The 15,252-nt window shown below is 43.1% G+C and overlaps 2 protein-coding genes across 2 annotated transcripts; both read right to left on the minus strand.

Moving 5' to 3' along the window:
• Window positions 1-1,049: 1,049 nt before the first annotated feature.
• LOC123785320 (olfactory receptor 10W1-like) lies at window positions 1,050-1,994 on the minus strand. Its single transcript, XM_045787051.2, has one exon. It carries the CDS (start codon window positions 1,992-1,994, stop codon window positions 1,050-1,052), a length of 945 nt encoding a protein of 314 aa, XP_045643007.1.
• Window positions 1,995-13,728: 11,734 nt separating this feature from the next.
• On the minus strand, window positions 13,729-14,688 carry LOC123784979 (olfactory receptor 10Q1-like). Its single transcript, XM_045786515.2, has one exon. It carries the CDS (start codon window positions 14,686-14,688, stop codon window positions 13,729-13,731), a length of 960 nt encoding a protein of 319 aa, XP_045642471.2.
• Window positions 14,689-15,252: the final 564 nt, after the last annotated feature.

The following is a 15,252-nucleotide window of genomic DNA, read 5'->3' on the forward strand; positions in this document are numbered from 1 at the left end:
ATTATACCTAAAACGCTAGATGACAGAGAGAATATTAAAAAAGACGCACACAAAAAATCATCTCCTTAAAAACCCCGAATGGCTGACAAGATAACAAAATATTACCAGGAAGACAGGAATTCAGTAAGGTGAATGAGCATGAAAGCTGCTTTTATTCTTCCCAGAAAATAAGGCTTCTTTGGAGGACATGCATCAGGGGCCAGAGGGTGTGAACAATATTCTTTCATACATTAGTTGTTTAGCCAATACTTTATTATGGGGAAATTGGATGGTTAACATACTTTCATTTCTACACAAAATACTACATAAGAAACAATCTTTTTCTGGTTATGCTCTGTTTGCCCGTAACCCTCAAGGTCCTTCTCTGGCTTGTCTTGCTCCAAAAGGCTAATTTCTGAGAACTGAATCATTCAGTCCACACTTCCCTCTTGCTTCCAGTTGGGTTTGGCCAATGGGAAACAGGGCACAAGTTGGGAGGGTACAAACAGAGAGGGATTGGGGTATTTATCTCCCTGCTCTCTCCTTGCTTGGCCGTAGTTCTGTCAACTGTTGCTTCTTCCCCCCAAAGCCACAGTTCCTACCAAGTGTTTTCTCTCCATAAACCTAGCTCTTACAGGTCTCTGATAATACTGTACCCTCTTGCGTCTGTGAGGTCTAGGAATGATCGTGGCTTCTTGCGACTGCTAGGATGAAATGTGTTGCCACCGTATTGGTTCCTTTACTCAGATTTCTATATATAATCCTATTATTATTTTTTTCACTCAAAATTTATTGAATGAGCCATGCCTTTCCAGCTGATACCTGAGATGCAGTGTTATACTTCTCACTTTCATTGTTATGCTCATTAGTTAATTTCCTTTCTAGAAGAGAATTACTGAGTGAAATAGTAGAAGCATTTTAAAGGTCTCTGATACACGTAGCTAAACGATATCCAGATAGTTTATGCCATTTTTAAAAGATTACTCTTAGCATTTTCTGGGAGAAATCCCAGTTGCATGGAGATTTGCATGAGCTGGAATCAAACCCTTGCCTGAAGGTTGGACGCTCCCCTAGTTGTTCTGGGAGAGGCAATTCCTGGTAAGCAGTCTCCCCAGGGTCCCCTTCATGTCGCTGTTCCTCAGGGTGTAGATAAGCGGGTTGAGCACTGGAGTTCCCAGTGTGTACACCAGTGAGATGAACTGATCTTGCTTGGGGTAGTAGCTGGAGCTGGGGCGCAAGTACATGAAGGCACAGCAGCCGTACTGCAGCAGGACCACAGACAGGTGGGAGGAGCAGGTGGAGAAGGCCCGGTGACGCCCAGCTGCTGAGTGGATCTTGAGCACGGCAGCCACAATGAAGACATAGGAGGTGGCAATGAAGAAGAAAGGGATGGCAAGGGCCAGTGTGGCTGCCACGAGCACTGACAGCTCATGGATGTGGCTGTTGGCGCAAACAAGCCGCATCACTGGTGGCACATCACAAAAGAAGTGCTCGATAGTGCGAGTCCGGCAGAATGGCAGGGAGAAGATGAAGGCCGCCAGTTGTATGGACAGGAACAAGCCAATGACCACAGAGGCCATGACCAAACGGCCACAGAGAGTTAAAGTCATGGTGAGAGGGTACTGCAAGGGATGGCAAATGGCAACATAGCGGTCATAGGCCATGACGGCCAAGAGGAAGCAATCGGCACTTCCAAGCCCGATGAAGAAAATCATCTGAGTGGCACAGCCCAGGAGGGTGATGGTCTTCTCTGACTGTAGGGTGTTGGCCAGGATGTGGGGCACCACCACAGCCGTGTAGCAGACTTCTAGTCCTGAGAGGCTGCCCAGGAAATAGTACATGGGTGTGTGTAGGCGGGCTTCTGTCTGGATGGCCATTATAATTAGCACATTCCCACTGATGATCAAGGTATAAACTAGGCTGACTCCAAGGAAGGACAAGGCACGGAGCTCTGGTTGGGAGGGATAGGCCAGGAACACAAATTCCATCAATAGTGAGTGATTTCCCCAGATCATTGAGCAAACAGATTTTCTCTGCGGAGAGTTACAAAGACAGGAGGAAACATTGGACCAACGATATATTAGTTCACATTTTGAGCCATGATCTAATCTAAGCAGGTCTGGAGTTAGAAACAGAGAATTATTAGAACTAACTCTCTTTTCCTCCTCTTTTATCAAGTCTCTTCACATAAGTATCTATAACTTAATTTCTAAGTGCCAAGAGTTGGCCTAAATTGTGTAAGAATCTTTTGAGAAAATGAGGCAGAAGAAGTTTATGGTCTTCAAAATGATTTTTAGTGGAAGTGGAATGAAAATTAATGCTTTCAGTAAATTTGCAAGAACGTATCAGAGAGTTCTTGAAAGGAGGGGTCATGACGGTGAGAGGTAGAAGCTATTCATTCATTCACTCATTCATTCATCTATTTATGGACACACAATGCTTCATGAGGTATTGACTCACACATGTATGGATGTAACACTGAAACCTAGTCATATGATGGAAAAGGAAGAAAGAAAACTAGGCCCATGGACAAAGAGCTCACATAGGTCTGAGATCAACAGCATCAGGGATGAGCCTCAGAAACAAAACCTTCCCTCTCCTGGTTTCTCTCTCCATAAGTAATCAGGAGATAGCAGGACTTGAGGAAACGGGGAGTTTTATCATAGGGCTCCTCCTGGCTTGTGGTGGTATGGGGAAATATGTGATCATGAACTGTTGGAGAGCTGAGATTCCTTCCCGTGAGTTTGGGGATGAATAAGAAAGACAGTCAGTCTCCATCTATTTTTCTTCTCCTCTAAGGGGCCAGAGGGAAATCCAACTTCCTGGATTTCTTGCTTCCTTGAAAACCTTGGAATGAACAGACATAACTCACAAAGGGCATCTATTCTACTGTTTTCCCAAGATCAACTCATATTTAAGAAGGAAAAGAGGGGACATGTGATCTTGTTTCAATTTGCCTAATTTCAACCTTAATTATTTATGAAGAGCTTTAAAGAAAAATCTTAATCCAGAAGCAGCACTCCGGGACAGATCATCCACATGGACCCAGCTCTGTGTCGCAAACACAGGGAGAAACGTAATTAGACTGTCACAAACATTCAGAGCACGTAGGGCGTGAACTCCTATTCATTCTCTTCTCCTGTTCTGACCTTCAATCACACTCTGAATGATTTCTAATGTCATCTGTCGTATTCAACATTTTATTAAAACATGAGGAGTAGGGGCAGTGCATCAGTGTGTGGGATCAGTTTGAAATTAAATGATATGGTTTGTATGATCCCAAGTCCTGGCTCTGGGATTCTAGGCAACATATATTTCTCAGAGTCCTAACTTTTTTACCTGAGAAATAGGAATAATAATTATACCTGGTTTTGAGGGTTGTATTTGGATTAAAGGAGATCGTTATGTAAAGTATCTACCGCAATGCATAGTCCATAGTAAGAGCAGCCCAATCGCAGATCATTATTATTTATTTAATTGAAATTCAATTAGCCAAATACAGTCCATCATTAGACTCTGATGTAGTGTTCAATGATTCATCAGTTCCGTATACATCCAGTGCCCATCACATCACATGCCCTCCTTAATGCCCATCACCCAGTCACCCCACCCACCTCCCCTTCCAGAACCCTCAGTTTGTTTCCCAGAGTCGAGTCTCATGTTTTGTGTCCCTCTCTGATTTCTTCCCATTCATTTGTCCCTCCCTTTCCCTATGAGCATTATTGTTAGTAAGTTCAAGGGCAGCCATCTATCCTTAGTTATATTTTTATCTCCCATATCACCAAGCCTAATGTATGCATTATAGGCATTCAATAAATATATGTTGCATGGATAAATACACTATGAAAAGCATGTCGTTATACTTTCTGTCATTTTCTCTTTGACTTTTAAGATGATTTCAGAGTCAAATCACCTATTTAAGAACCCTCACGGAAAGCTTGGTAACCAGCATTAGGGCTGCATTGTGGAGAAAATCCTGGCACTAAGGAACATAACATGGAGAAGGCAACAGCAAACTCATCTAGGGCTAGTTTTCCACTTATATCTGCTAGAGGGCTTTGGAATCTGTGTACTAATGATGACTTTGGAGAATTTTATGATAACCGTACTTCTGTCATTTTAATGGTGTTTTCCAGGATCTATAATAAAATACTTATAGTGGAGTTATCTACAGGTCACGAATGCTGGAGAGGACCTCAGAAATTGCCTAGTTCAGTCCTCTGTCAGATACTTGAATCTTCCATACAGTATCTGAACATCAGGTCATCTTCAAAGCCTAGGGAATGTCATTACCTCCCGACTTGCTTGCTTTGCTGTTGGATGGTATCATTCCCTCAAAGATTCCTCGTGTGATGGCTGGAACCTGCCTCTGTAACTTGTACATGTCATTCGGTTCTATCCCATTGGGCCATTTCTCCCTGAAACACTTCAGGAGCTAAGAGCTCTTATCATGTAGCCCTAAATCGTTTTCCCAATTTCCTTTTGGTATTCCTCAAATGACATGGTTTTGATTGATTCTTTTGATAGTCTCCTCAGACTTGGATGCTAAAACTCTAAACTTTTTTTTCTTCATTTTCAGAGAACGGGAACATGCTCATCATTCCTTTTTTAAATATTTAAATTCAATTAGCCAGCATACAGTACATCACTAGTTTCAGATGCGGTGTTCAATAATTCATCAGTTGCACACACCATCATTCCTTTAACAGTGGCTCATTGCTGTGGTCTGTTTAGGTTGACATTATAAAAAATCTTCAATTTGTGGCTCCACATCTTAACTAGCCTTCCTGCAATCCCTCACCTTTACTTTGCATTGATTAAGTGCTAAGCCCCGCATACAATGGTGATCAAAAGGGCACAGTGTTGCCAAGTAGTTGGTTATCCTAAAGAGAGAAGCTGTTAAAGAATCCGGTGTATTTATAATTGTATTATATATAATATATTACAGATATTTTATATGTATGATGATATATTTATGTAAGTAAATCTGTGATTGAGGCTTAAAGGAGCAGTGTGTTCTAAGATTATACAGCATATGACCCTGGCACAGTTTGTGATTAGGGGATTCTGAAACGGCTTCCTAGAGGAAGTCATATTTAAGCTAAGATCTGAAAAACAGGAATTAACTAGAAAAGAGGTGGGCAGAGTAATGAGGCCCATATTCTGGCCAGATGAAATAGTGGATTTTATGGTTCAAAGAGAGTGAAACTTATTACATCCACATATGATCCCCTTGTTATTCCAAGTGGTTAGTAAGCATGTTGCATAGGACAGAGGCAAGGTACGAGCACCTCAGCCACATCCCCAGAAATCTGCCCAGCCTGGCATCTGTTCATGAATCCACACCCCCCTCAGTATCTCCAAGTCACATCCCACATCGTATCTGCATCCTCCTTCTTACCTCTCCAGCCAGGCCAGCCCCAGGTGGCCAGAGTGTGGTGGGAAACCTTGTCCATGTGCATTCTGGAAAGACAAGGAGCCTAGACTGGATGGCTCTCGAATTGCTGAGTCAGCACTGTGTAAAATAATGGGGTTAGCGGATTTGGCAATACCAGGTCGAGGTAGGATCCCAATCAGTTATTAATAGCAGTGTCACCGGGGCAGATGAACTCACATTAATTTCTGTTTCCTCATATTTAGAAGATGTAAATAATAATATTCACCTAATGCAGCTGATGAAATTAAATGGGATAAAGTATTCAGACCATTGGTTTGATGTGTGAAACCTATTAAGTTGCATAATAAATGTTAATTCTCCCCTTTCTTTGAATCTATTAAAGGGATGATATTAATAATACCTGCTTCATAGCAGAGGATTAAATGAAGCACCTCACAGGAAAAGGGTTTACATTAATCCTTAAACCTTACCCAAATTTACAGTAGCCATCCCTTCAATATTTTTTGGGCTAAGATTAGTTATTACCGTTTTCATCAGAAGAACAGGGCTTCCAAGGGAATTCAGAGAAACACCGTAAGCTGTGGGCTGAATGAGCTCTGAAATCCTAGAGTCTCTACTTGTAAAACCATTACTCGCTTTTCTAGCCCAGTGCCAGCGAGTCAGCGCGTGCCTGGTCTATTGTGACTCTAGAAGGAGGCAGCAAAAGACTTCCTCTTACCTTTATCATGAGAAGGGAAGGAGGTGTATGGAGCCAGTCTCCTTGGATATGTTCACAAGGGACAGAAGCCGGCAGATGAGGTCTGACTGCTATGGTGGAGAGGGAGAGGAGGACCATGAGCCTGGAGAGGCTGCCCCGTGGGATGGAGGCTTTAGTAACCTTCCCAACAAAAGCCGTGGGAGGAGTAAATTGCTCTGTGATGTAGGGTCTTATCCCATAAGTTCCGTCTCCCAGGAGGTAGTTGGATGGTTGTTGATCTCCCCTGTTACCAGAGAATGAGTCCAAACTAAAACTGTCCTTGCACTTGGGATCTCCTGTCAATGGGTGATCTGTGGTATGCTTGTCAAAGTGAAGACCAGTATTTTTTTTTAAGGATTTTATTTATTTATTTGACAGAGAGAGAGACAGCCAGCGAGAGAGGGAACACAAGCAGAGGAGTGGGAGAGGAAGAAGCAGACTCCCAATGGAGGAGCCTGATGGATGGCTTGATCCCAGAATGCTGGGATCATGCCCTGAGCCAAAGGCAGACACTTCACGACTGAGCCACCCAGGCACCCCAAAGTGAATACCAGTATTAAACCCTTTATCAACATTCTAAGCATCCAATTTAATTTCCTAAGAAATAGGAAACTCACTAATCAAGGTAATATATGCCTCCTGCTTCAAGGATTTGAATCTCACCAGATAGCCATAGCTGGGCCAGCCCACATCCCAAATTATTATTGCCCTGGGGAACTGAGACCGAAGTTTATATTTTATATGAAAAAGAGGGCTTGGTAACCTTGGTTGTATAGAAAAGAACTAATTGAGGGTAACACTGGGCAGACATTTAACTTTCCTGGTACTTTTTAAATAACTCCTTTAGAGTGGGTGGTCTTCCAGGATTTGAAGAAACCACATGTTTTCACTCAATGTACCATACACTCTATAGGCTCGATCATGTCCCTGCTCGGATATTACTTGGCCTTATTAAACTTGCAGATTTTTAGTATCTTTACCCTTATTGCATTTCTCTTTCCCTTGTCTCCATTAGTCTGTTAAATCTTCCACAATGGAACGTACATTGGATATACTCTTTCTGCTAGCTGAGAATTACACAGACTTAGGGTTCACTCACTTAGAGTTTGGTTCATCAGTGATTGACTGATTAAACACATATTTATGTAATATGATGTGCCCATCACTGTCTGAGTCTGGGCACAAAGACAGATAAGACAAACAAGATTGCTTTCACGGAGCTTACACTGTTGCTATGAAACAGACAATAAACACGGTAAAGAAGTCAGTTAGATATCATCAGATAGTGACGAGTCCCATGAAGAAAACATAACAAGTTATAGGGATGGTTAGTGATTAGGGGAGGAAGGTCATCAAAAGCCTCGTCTTTGAGGAGGTGACATTTGACCTGAAACATAAGTGATGACAGGAATCTAGCCATGACATTGGGGGAGAAAGCAATTCAAACAGAGGGGAATGCAATGGAAGTAGTAAAGAACCCAAAGCTGGGGAAAAAAAAAAAAACCCAACCAAATAAACAAACGAAAAAACCCAACCCAGCATGCCTAAAGTAAAAAATACTGAAATTGAAGCATATCCAGGCATGAGGATATTGGAAATCCTATCATCCAGAGACCTTCATTAAGAAAATGAGATGCAGGGGCGCCTGGGTGGCGCAGTCGTTAAGCGTCTGCCTTCGGCTCAGGGCGTGATCCCGGCGTTCTGGGATCGAGTCCCACATCGGGCTCCTCCGCTAGGAGCCTGCTTTTTCCTCTCCCACTCCCCCTGCCTGTGTTCCCTCTCTCGCTGGCTGTCTCTCTGTCACATAAATAAATAAAATCTTTAAAAAAAAAAAAAAAGAAAAAAAAAGAAAATGAGATGCAGAGAAGTGGCCTGATTTGTAGAGTGTCCAACAAGTCAGTGGCAAAAATAGGACTCACTTGGTTCTTTTGATTTCATCTAATAATGTCCACTGACAATTGAGCGTAAAAACCCAGAGGTTTTTCAGAATCCCAACGGAAGTGAGAAGAATAAGTATCTATTTTTAAAAGAATGTCACACTGCTTTCAGTAACTGCTTAGACCAAGGGTTTAATCTTTTTCTAAAGATTAAAACTAAACAGAGTGAGAATTTTTTTGAAATTCAATGTATTTTGAAGACCTAGATAACTGCATATTTTGACATAATATTTTATATGATGAGTTTCTAGTGAATAAAATGCTGTTAAAGGATTTCCTCACAGTTTTCTAAGATAGAAACATAAGGAATACCACTGAGTTTTGAAGTTGTATCAGATCATTTTTTGTCATTTCCTGGGCCGTAGTAGTCCATTTATGTGTTAATTTAGCTAAGCCACAGTCCTTAAATATTTGGTCAAATACCAGTCTGGATATTACTTGTGAAGGTATTTTTAGGTGGGATTAACAATTAAATGAGACGGGTTTGAGTATAGCAGACTACCATCTGTTATGTGGGTGGGCCTGATCTAATCAGTTGAAAGTCTTAAGAGAAAAAAGACTGAGGCCCCCTGAGCAAGAGGGAATTCTGCCTCTAGACTAACTTCCCTTTCAAGCTGCAGCATCAGCTCATCCCCGTGTCTTCATCCTGCTGGCCTACCCTGCAGATTTTGGACTCACCAGACCCACAATTGCACGAACCAACTGCATAAAATAAATTTTTCTTTTTTTCCCTCTCTCTCCATACAACCAACTCTTTCCAACTCTTTCCATTGGTTCTGCTTCCTGGAGAATCCTCATTAATACGGCTTTTGATACCAAGAGTGGTTCCTGAGGAACAAAATATGAAGGATGAATTTTCTGAATTGGTTCTGCTGTGTGTGGAATTGATTCTTTGATCTGATTAGATTTAAAGGTACTAATGACTCCATTTCTGTTGTAAAGAGAACACTGAGAATCCATGGTGTGATACAGCAACAGAGATCTGCAAAATGTCACCACTGGATACAACAAATCAGTACTTACAGAGACAAGGTTTTGGGTGACCATGCACGCGATACCTTCAAACATTTTTGTCAAAGTGATGAATATAATAAGATTGGCTGGTTGCTTCTAAATGCACTAAAATAAGTGGGAAAGAGAAGGTTGAGCTTGGAGACTCAAATTCTCAGCTCAACTATTGCATAAATGACCTGAAAACTTATGTGTGCCTTGAAAGACCAGTGTATCCATAGTTCCTGAGCTGAGGGTGCTGAGAACCAAACCCAGAATATCATTCTGTGAGTGTCTGATTTACAATGCAGATGAGATTCCCAATCTCACAGGGTTTCCTTCTGAAACCTGAAGGCATTAGTCGGGAAGGAATGGGGTCCTGAAAGTTGGACCAGAGACATATGGGATAATCCTAATGAATCTGGGGACATAGAATCCCTAAATTCTGATGAGTCTTCTTTGCCAGTAGAATGACCATACCACTCCCACTGAGGAGATTAACCTGCTATGCCTGTAATGGCCTCCTCCAAGGGATTTGTCTTGTGAGATACTGCTGGTTCTCCATTGGACCCATTCCCACAACCCCTCTTTGCTTCTGGACTTGTAACTAGGCTCAAGTCCCAGCAGCCCTGAAAAGTGAGGTACAAAGTCTAACCTATGAAGAGGTGCACTACACTATAAAAGAACTACATGATTTTTTTTTCCAATTTACACAAACAAACATCTCGGGAATGTGTGTGGAAATGGATGTTACATATGTGGGCTAATGATGGAAGGTACACAATGTTGGATCGGGCTGAACTTATTGACAAGGGCCCACAAAGCATAGATTCTAGATTCGCATTGCAGCTTGGGGTGCTAGAAAGGGCTCTAAGAACTTGATTGGCTCAAACGTGGTGGCCTACACCAAAATAAGTTGAAATACCATTCTTGCCTTGGTATACTGTAGAGAAAACAATTCAAAGGCTTTAGGAGACTAGATGTTAGAGTGGATTTGCTGGCTTACCTACCCCAGGAGAGTCCAGAAGACACACTTTTCACCATGACTGTGAGAAACAAATTTGTAAAGGGAGCCCCAGCATTTTGAAGAGCTGAGTGACTGCTTTTCTCTCTGTCAGAAATTACAGTGAGATCTCCTGCCACTAAACTGGGAAACCTAAATGCAACGGAAATAATGGGATCCCAAAGGTGGCGAGGGCCAAGTGATGGTACTTAGTTGTGAAAGGCAACATGGGCATGGCTACCATGATGCGCACAGAGTCAAAGCAGTGATCAGAATAGTCTGATTACAGAGACCGATGGCCTTGGCTAGCTGATCACAGTCTTCCTAGAACACTGGATGAGAAGTCTACTACATTCTTACTTGATCTGTGTAAGTGGAAGAGTTCCACGTCAAGTGAACGAGTCTAACTTGAATCATAAAACAGAGAATCAGTTCCCAGACTTGAGCTAATTTACAGACCTAGAGCCCCTTGAATGAAGGGGAGGCTGGGTCCTCATGAGGAAGGACCCTACTGTGCTGCCAAAAGTTTATACCATCAATCTTTTCCCCAACCTTCCCGAAATGGGCCAATAGACCTATAGCACCATCACTACATTGCGGGAAAGGAAATAATCAGAATTTTCGGGACTACTATACACTGGCAATGAGTTGACACTAGTTTCAGGAGACCCAGATGTCACTCTAGTCCCTAGTCAGAGTAGGTGCGGATGGAGGCCAGGTGATTAATGGATTTTTTTTTTAGTCCAAGTTCATCTCACAGTGGGTCCAGGGGGCCCCTAAACCCATCCCGAGGTTTTTTCCCCCCAGTTTGGGATGCATATTTGCACTTACTGTGGATATCAGTTTGTCTTCCCTGCACACAATGCTTCTGCCAAAACTACAAACTTACGGAATATTTTATTTACAGTCATGGTGTCCCATATGGCATTGTTTTTGCTCAAGGAACTCACTTTATAGTAAATTTAAGTGCATAAATGTTCATGGTCTTACCATGTTCCCCACCATCCTGAAGCATCTGGCTTGGTGCGGTGGTGAATGACCTTTCGAAGACTAAGTTACAGCACCAGCTAGCTGGCAGTACCTTTCAGGGCTGGGGCAGATTTCTTCAGGAGGCTATATGTGCTCCAAATGGGTTGTGGTGCTGTTTTTTCCATAGGCAGTTCTTACAAATCAGTGGGTGGAAATGGGAGTGGCACCCTGCTTATCCACTAGCAAAATTATCGCTTTCTGTCCCCATGACCGTAAGCTCTTCTGGTCAAGAGGTCTTTGTACCAATGGGAGGAACGACTCCACTAGGAGACACAACAATGATTCTATTGAACTGGAAATTAAGACTGTCACCTGGCCACTTTGAGCTCCTCGTGGTTCTGAATCAACCGGTAAATATATGTGACTGGGGTAACTGATCCTGATTACTAAGGGGGATTTGGACTGCTGTTCCACAGTGGATGTAATGAAGAGTATGCCTTTAATACAGGAGATCCCTTGGAGTATTTCTTAGCACTAGCATGCCCTGTGGTTAAAATTAACGGACTACAATAACCCAATTCAAGCAGGACTGCTAAAGTCCCAGGCCTTTCAGGAAGAAAAGTTTGGGTCACCCTGCTAGGTAAAGAACCATAACAAGCTGTGATACTTTCTGAGGAAAAAGGGAATATGGAATGGGTATTGGAAGAAGGGATTTATAAATACCAGTTTGGACCACATACCATTTGCGGAGGACTATAATTGTGTGTGTTTATTTTTAAAATGAGTATGTTTATATGTATGTATGTATTTTCTTCCCTCTCTTACCCCATTATAATATAACATAAAATGTATTAACTTTACATCATAGTATTTATGCTCCAGGGTAAAAAGGAGACGTGACCATCGCCCAAGGACTTTGCATCCTCTTCCGGGGAAAGGGTTAGTACATTTTTGGTCATATGCAGGATAATTGTATCAGGTTAGGGAGAAGTATGACTTTGCTATTGTCTTTATGAGATCAAATATGGTCTAAGGAGATGAGTCTGGGCGCCAAGTTGACAAGGCGTGGATTGTTATGGTTACTTTTATGAGTCAACTCGGCGAGGCCATGGTACCTGGTCGTTTAGTCAAACACCAGTCAAGATGGCGCTGTGAAGGTGTTTTTAGATGTGATTCACATGTAAATCAGGAGACTTTGTGTAGAGTGGCTTACCCTCTGTGACGTGGATGGCCTCATCTAATCACTTAAAGATCTTGAGAGAAAAGGCTGAGATGGCCAGAAAAGGAAGGGATTCTTCTTCTGTTTTCTTCAAACTCAAGGTGGCAACACCAACCCCTGCTGGAACTTCCAGCCTCCTGGCCTGGACTGAACATTTTGGATTTGCCAAACTCCACAATCACATGAGCCAATTGCTTAAAAGCACCTCTCTGTTTCTCCTATTGGTTCTGTTTCTCTGGAGAGTGCTGACCAATACAGAGGATGACTGCTAGTGTTTGACCACGAGACTTGATGGGCCACTCTTGTTTTCCCAAATTTAGGGGTCTTATGTTGGAAATCTGCAGTGTTCTCTCAACCCATGTTAATTCTCCGAGCAAACTGGCTCTGCCCTGATGAGGGAACAGAAGGCAAGCTGAGGGCAAAGCAGAAACTGACACCCTGCAACCCCTCCCCCCCCATGGGATGTACCTGACATTCCTCAGGCATTCCTGGCTGCCCTAAAGGACAAAGAAATAGTTAACCTATAGATACCACAATCCAGCAAAACTTGAGTCTCCCTCAGTTTACAAATGTCTTTAGCAGTTTACAGGAATGAAGCATTTCTACCAATAACCTAGCTTCTGGATGGGAATGTAGATACAATTAAATGTCCTTATAATCTGCAGCCTCCAGGAAGTTCCCAACCATCTTAATGTTAATGCCTTGCTAGAGGGAAAACCTTAACTTGACAATGGCAAGGCCTCTGGTATCTTGTGAGTCTTCTTTAACATATGATAGTATTTCCTCAACCTCCCTTTTCCTTATCTCCCCCAACCCCATAGTATATAATCAGCCACCTCTCACAACCCCGGTGCAGCAGCTCTTTCTGCCCACGGGTTCTGTCCCCGTGCTTTAATAAACCACCAATTTTGCACCAAAGATGCCTCGAGAATTCTTTCTTGGTGGTCGGCTCCGGACTCCACCCCACTGAACCTCACGTATATCCCCGACCTCATCATGCGCCATCTTTCCCGATCTACTTGTACATTCCTGGATTGAAATGTGGGAGCGTAGATTAGACCCACCCACAGGGACCTTGTAACAGGAGAAAGAGGCTTAATGAAGGAAACGGGTAAAGTGACCAGGCAGTTACTTGTCACACTTTAAAGACAAACACAAGAATAAGGTGTATGAAGTGAAATATCCTTATGAACATTCTTCAAGGAATCAGTTAATACCATGGCTTCTCAAGAGGAGGCTTCAAAGACAATGATGTTACTTCAGAAGAAATGTAGACTTTAATTTGTGGCTAAGTGAACAGTAGCCTACAGTATCCCTGTCCGGTTTACAGAGTTTTAAAGTTTCAGAGAACTTTAAAAAAATGAAAATGAACTGTAGCAACGAAACGCTGCAGAATTCATGAAAATCCAAACTTTGGAGAAAGAAATGTAAATCTGGCATGGAAGAGTTTCACTGTTGTCACGTGCTCAAGGACCTCCTTCAAGTCCCCCAAAAACTTCAGAGAGCTTCAGCTCTTCCTTTGCTACTGATGGCCTTTTTCAGGGCACATTTGACATCCTTGTTCCTAAGAGTGTAAATCAGCGGGTTGAGTAGGGGGGTGACAAAGGTGTAGACCAGGGCAAACTGGCGATCCTCGTCCACCGAGGAGCTAGACTGGGGACGCAGGTAGACCAAGGCACAGAAGCCGTACTGCAGCAGGACCACGGTGAGGTGCGACGAGCAGGTGGAGAAGGCCCGGCGGCGGCCCTCGGCGGAGCGCGTGTGCACGATGGCCCAGGTGATGAACAAATAGGAGACACAGATCAGCAGGAAGGGGATGGTCAGCACGAGGATGCCCACCACGTAGAGCACGGCCTGGTGCACGCGGATGTCCGCGCAGGCCAGCCGCAGGACCGGGGGCACGTCGCACAGGAAGTGGTTGATTTCCCGGCGGTGCCCGCAGAAGGGCAGGGTGAAGATTAAGGCCGTGAGCTGCAGGGACAGGAGGAGGGCCAGGCCCGCGGCGCACGCCACCATCTGGATGCACAGCTTCTGGGTCATGATGAGGGTGTAGCGCAGTGGGTGGCAGATGGCCACATAGCGATCATATGCCATGACTGCCAAGAGAAAACAGTCAGCCCCGCCGAGGGTGAGAAAAAAGAACATTTGGGCCCCACAGCCAGCCAGGGGAATGGGCTTCCGGGCCCCCCAAATGTTGGAAAGCATCAAAGGCACTACCACAGAGGTGTAGCTGATTTCTAGGAAGGACAGGTTGCACAGGAAGAAGTACATGGGGGTGCGGAGCGAGCTGTGGGTGCGCACCACCCAGATGATGGCGCTGTTGCCACCGAGGATCATCAAGTAGAGGATGAGGAAGAGGAGGAAGAGGAGGGCCTGGAATTCAGGGACGGTGGTGAACACGCGGAACACGAACTCAGCGGGGCCGGACTGGTTGAGGACAGGGCTCCTAGCAACCATGCCTCCTGCGAAGGAAGAGCAGAAAGTGCTGAATCTTCCTTTGCCGAGTTGCTTTATTGCCTGGGTAAAATAAAGAATGGCAAGTTTTGTTTGGTGCAAGAATAGTAACTCAGTTACTCAAATAATCTAGTTTGTTAAAAATTTAAATAAAAATTTAGTGTTGGGTATTTTGTGATCATAAAAGTTCATAAAAGATCATATGATCATATGATCATAAAAGATCATAAAAACACCATTGTGTCTAAATAATTATTTCAATTCAGATCTAATTCTTAAGAAGTTCATTATGAAAAATAAGTTTTCAAGTAATCCAGATCTAAAACCTCTCAGCTGATATACAAATATAAGAAATGGGTAAGAGAAAGGAGAGAGAGGTAAAACTGGCCTAATTTTCTCAAATCATATAGAGTCACCAGTATTAACCACATTATTTTTTAGATGTGGATGATCAGAGAAAAGTTTATTCTTTATTTAACGTTAATAATTTAATATGAGTCACCTTAATATTAAGCACAAAAACAATGTATTTTTCCAGATATATGTAATATAAACATATATATATCT

Source organism: Ursus americanus, chromosome 24 (genome assembly GCF_024610735.1).
Source record: "Ursus americanus isolate L20-20 chromosome 24, mUrsAme1.1.p, whole genome shotgun sequence".
In the NCBI taxonomy this organism is placed as follows: domain Eukaryota; kingdom Metazoa; phylum Chordata; class Mammalia; order Carnivora; family Ursidae; genus Ursus; species Ursus americanus.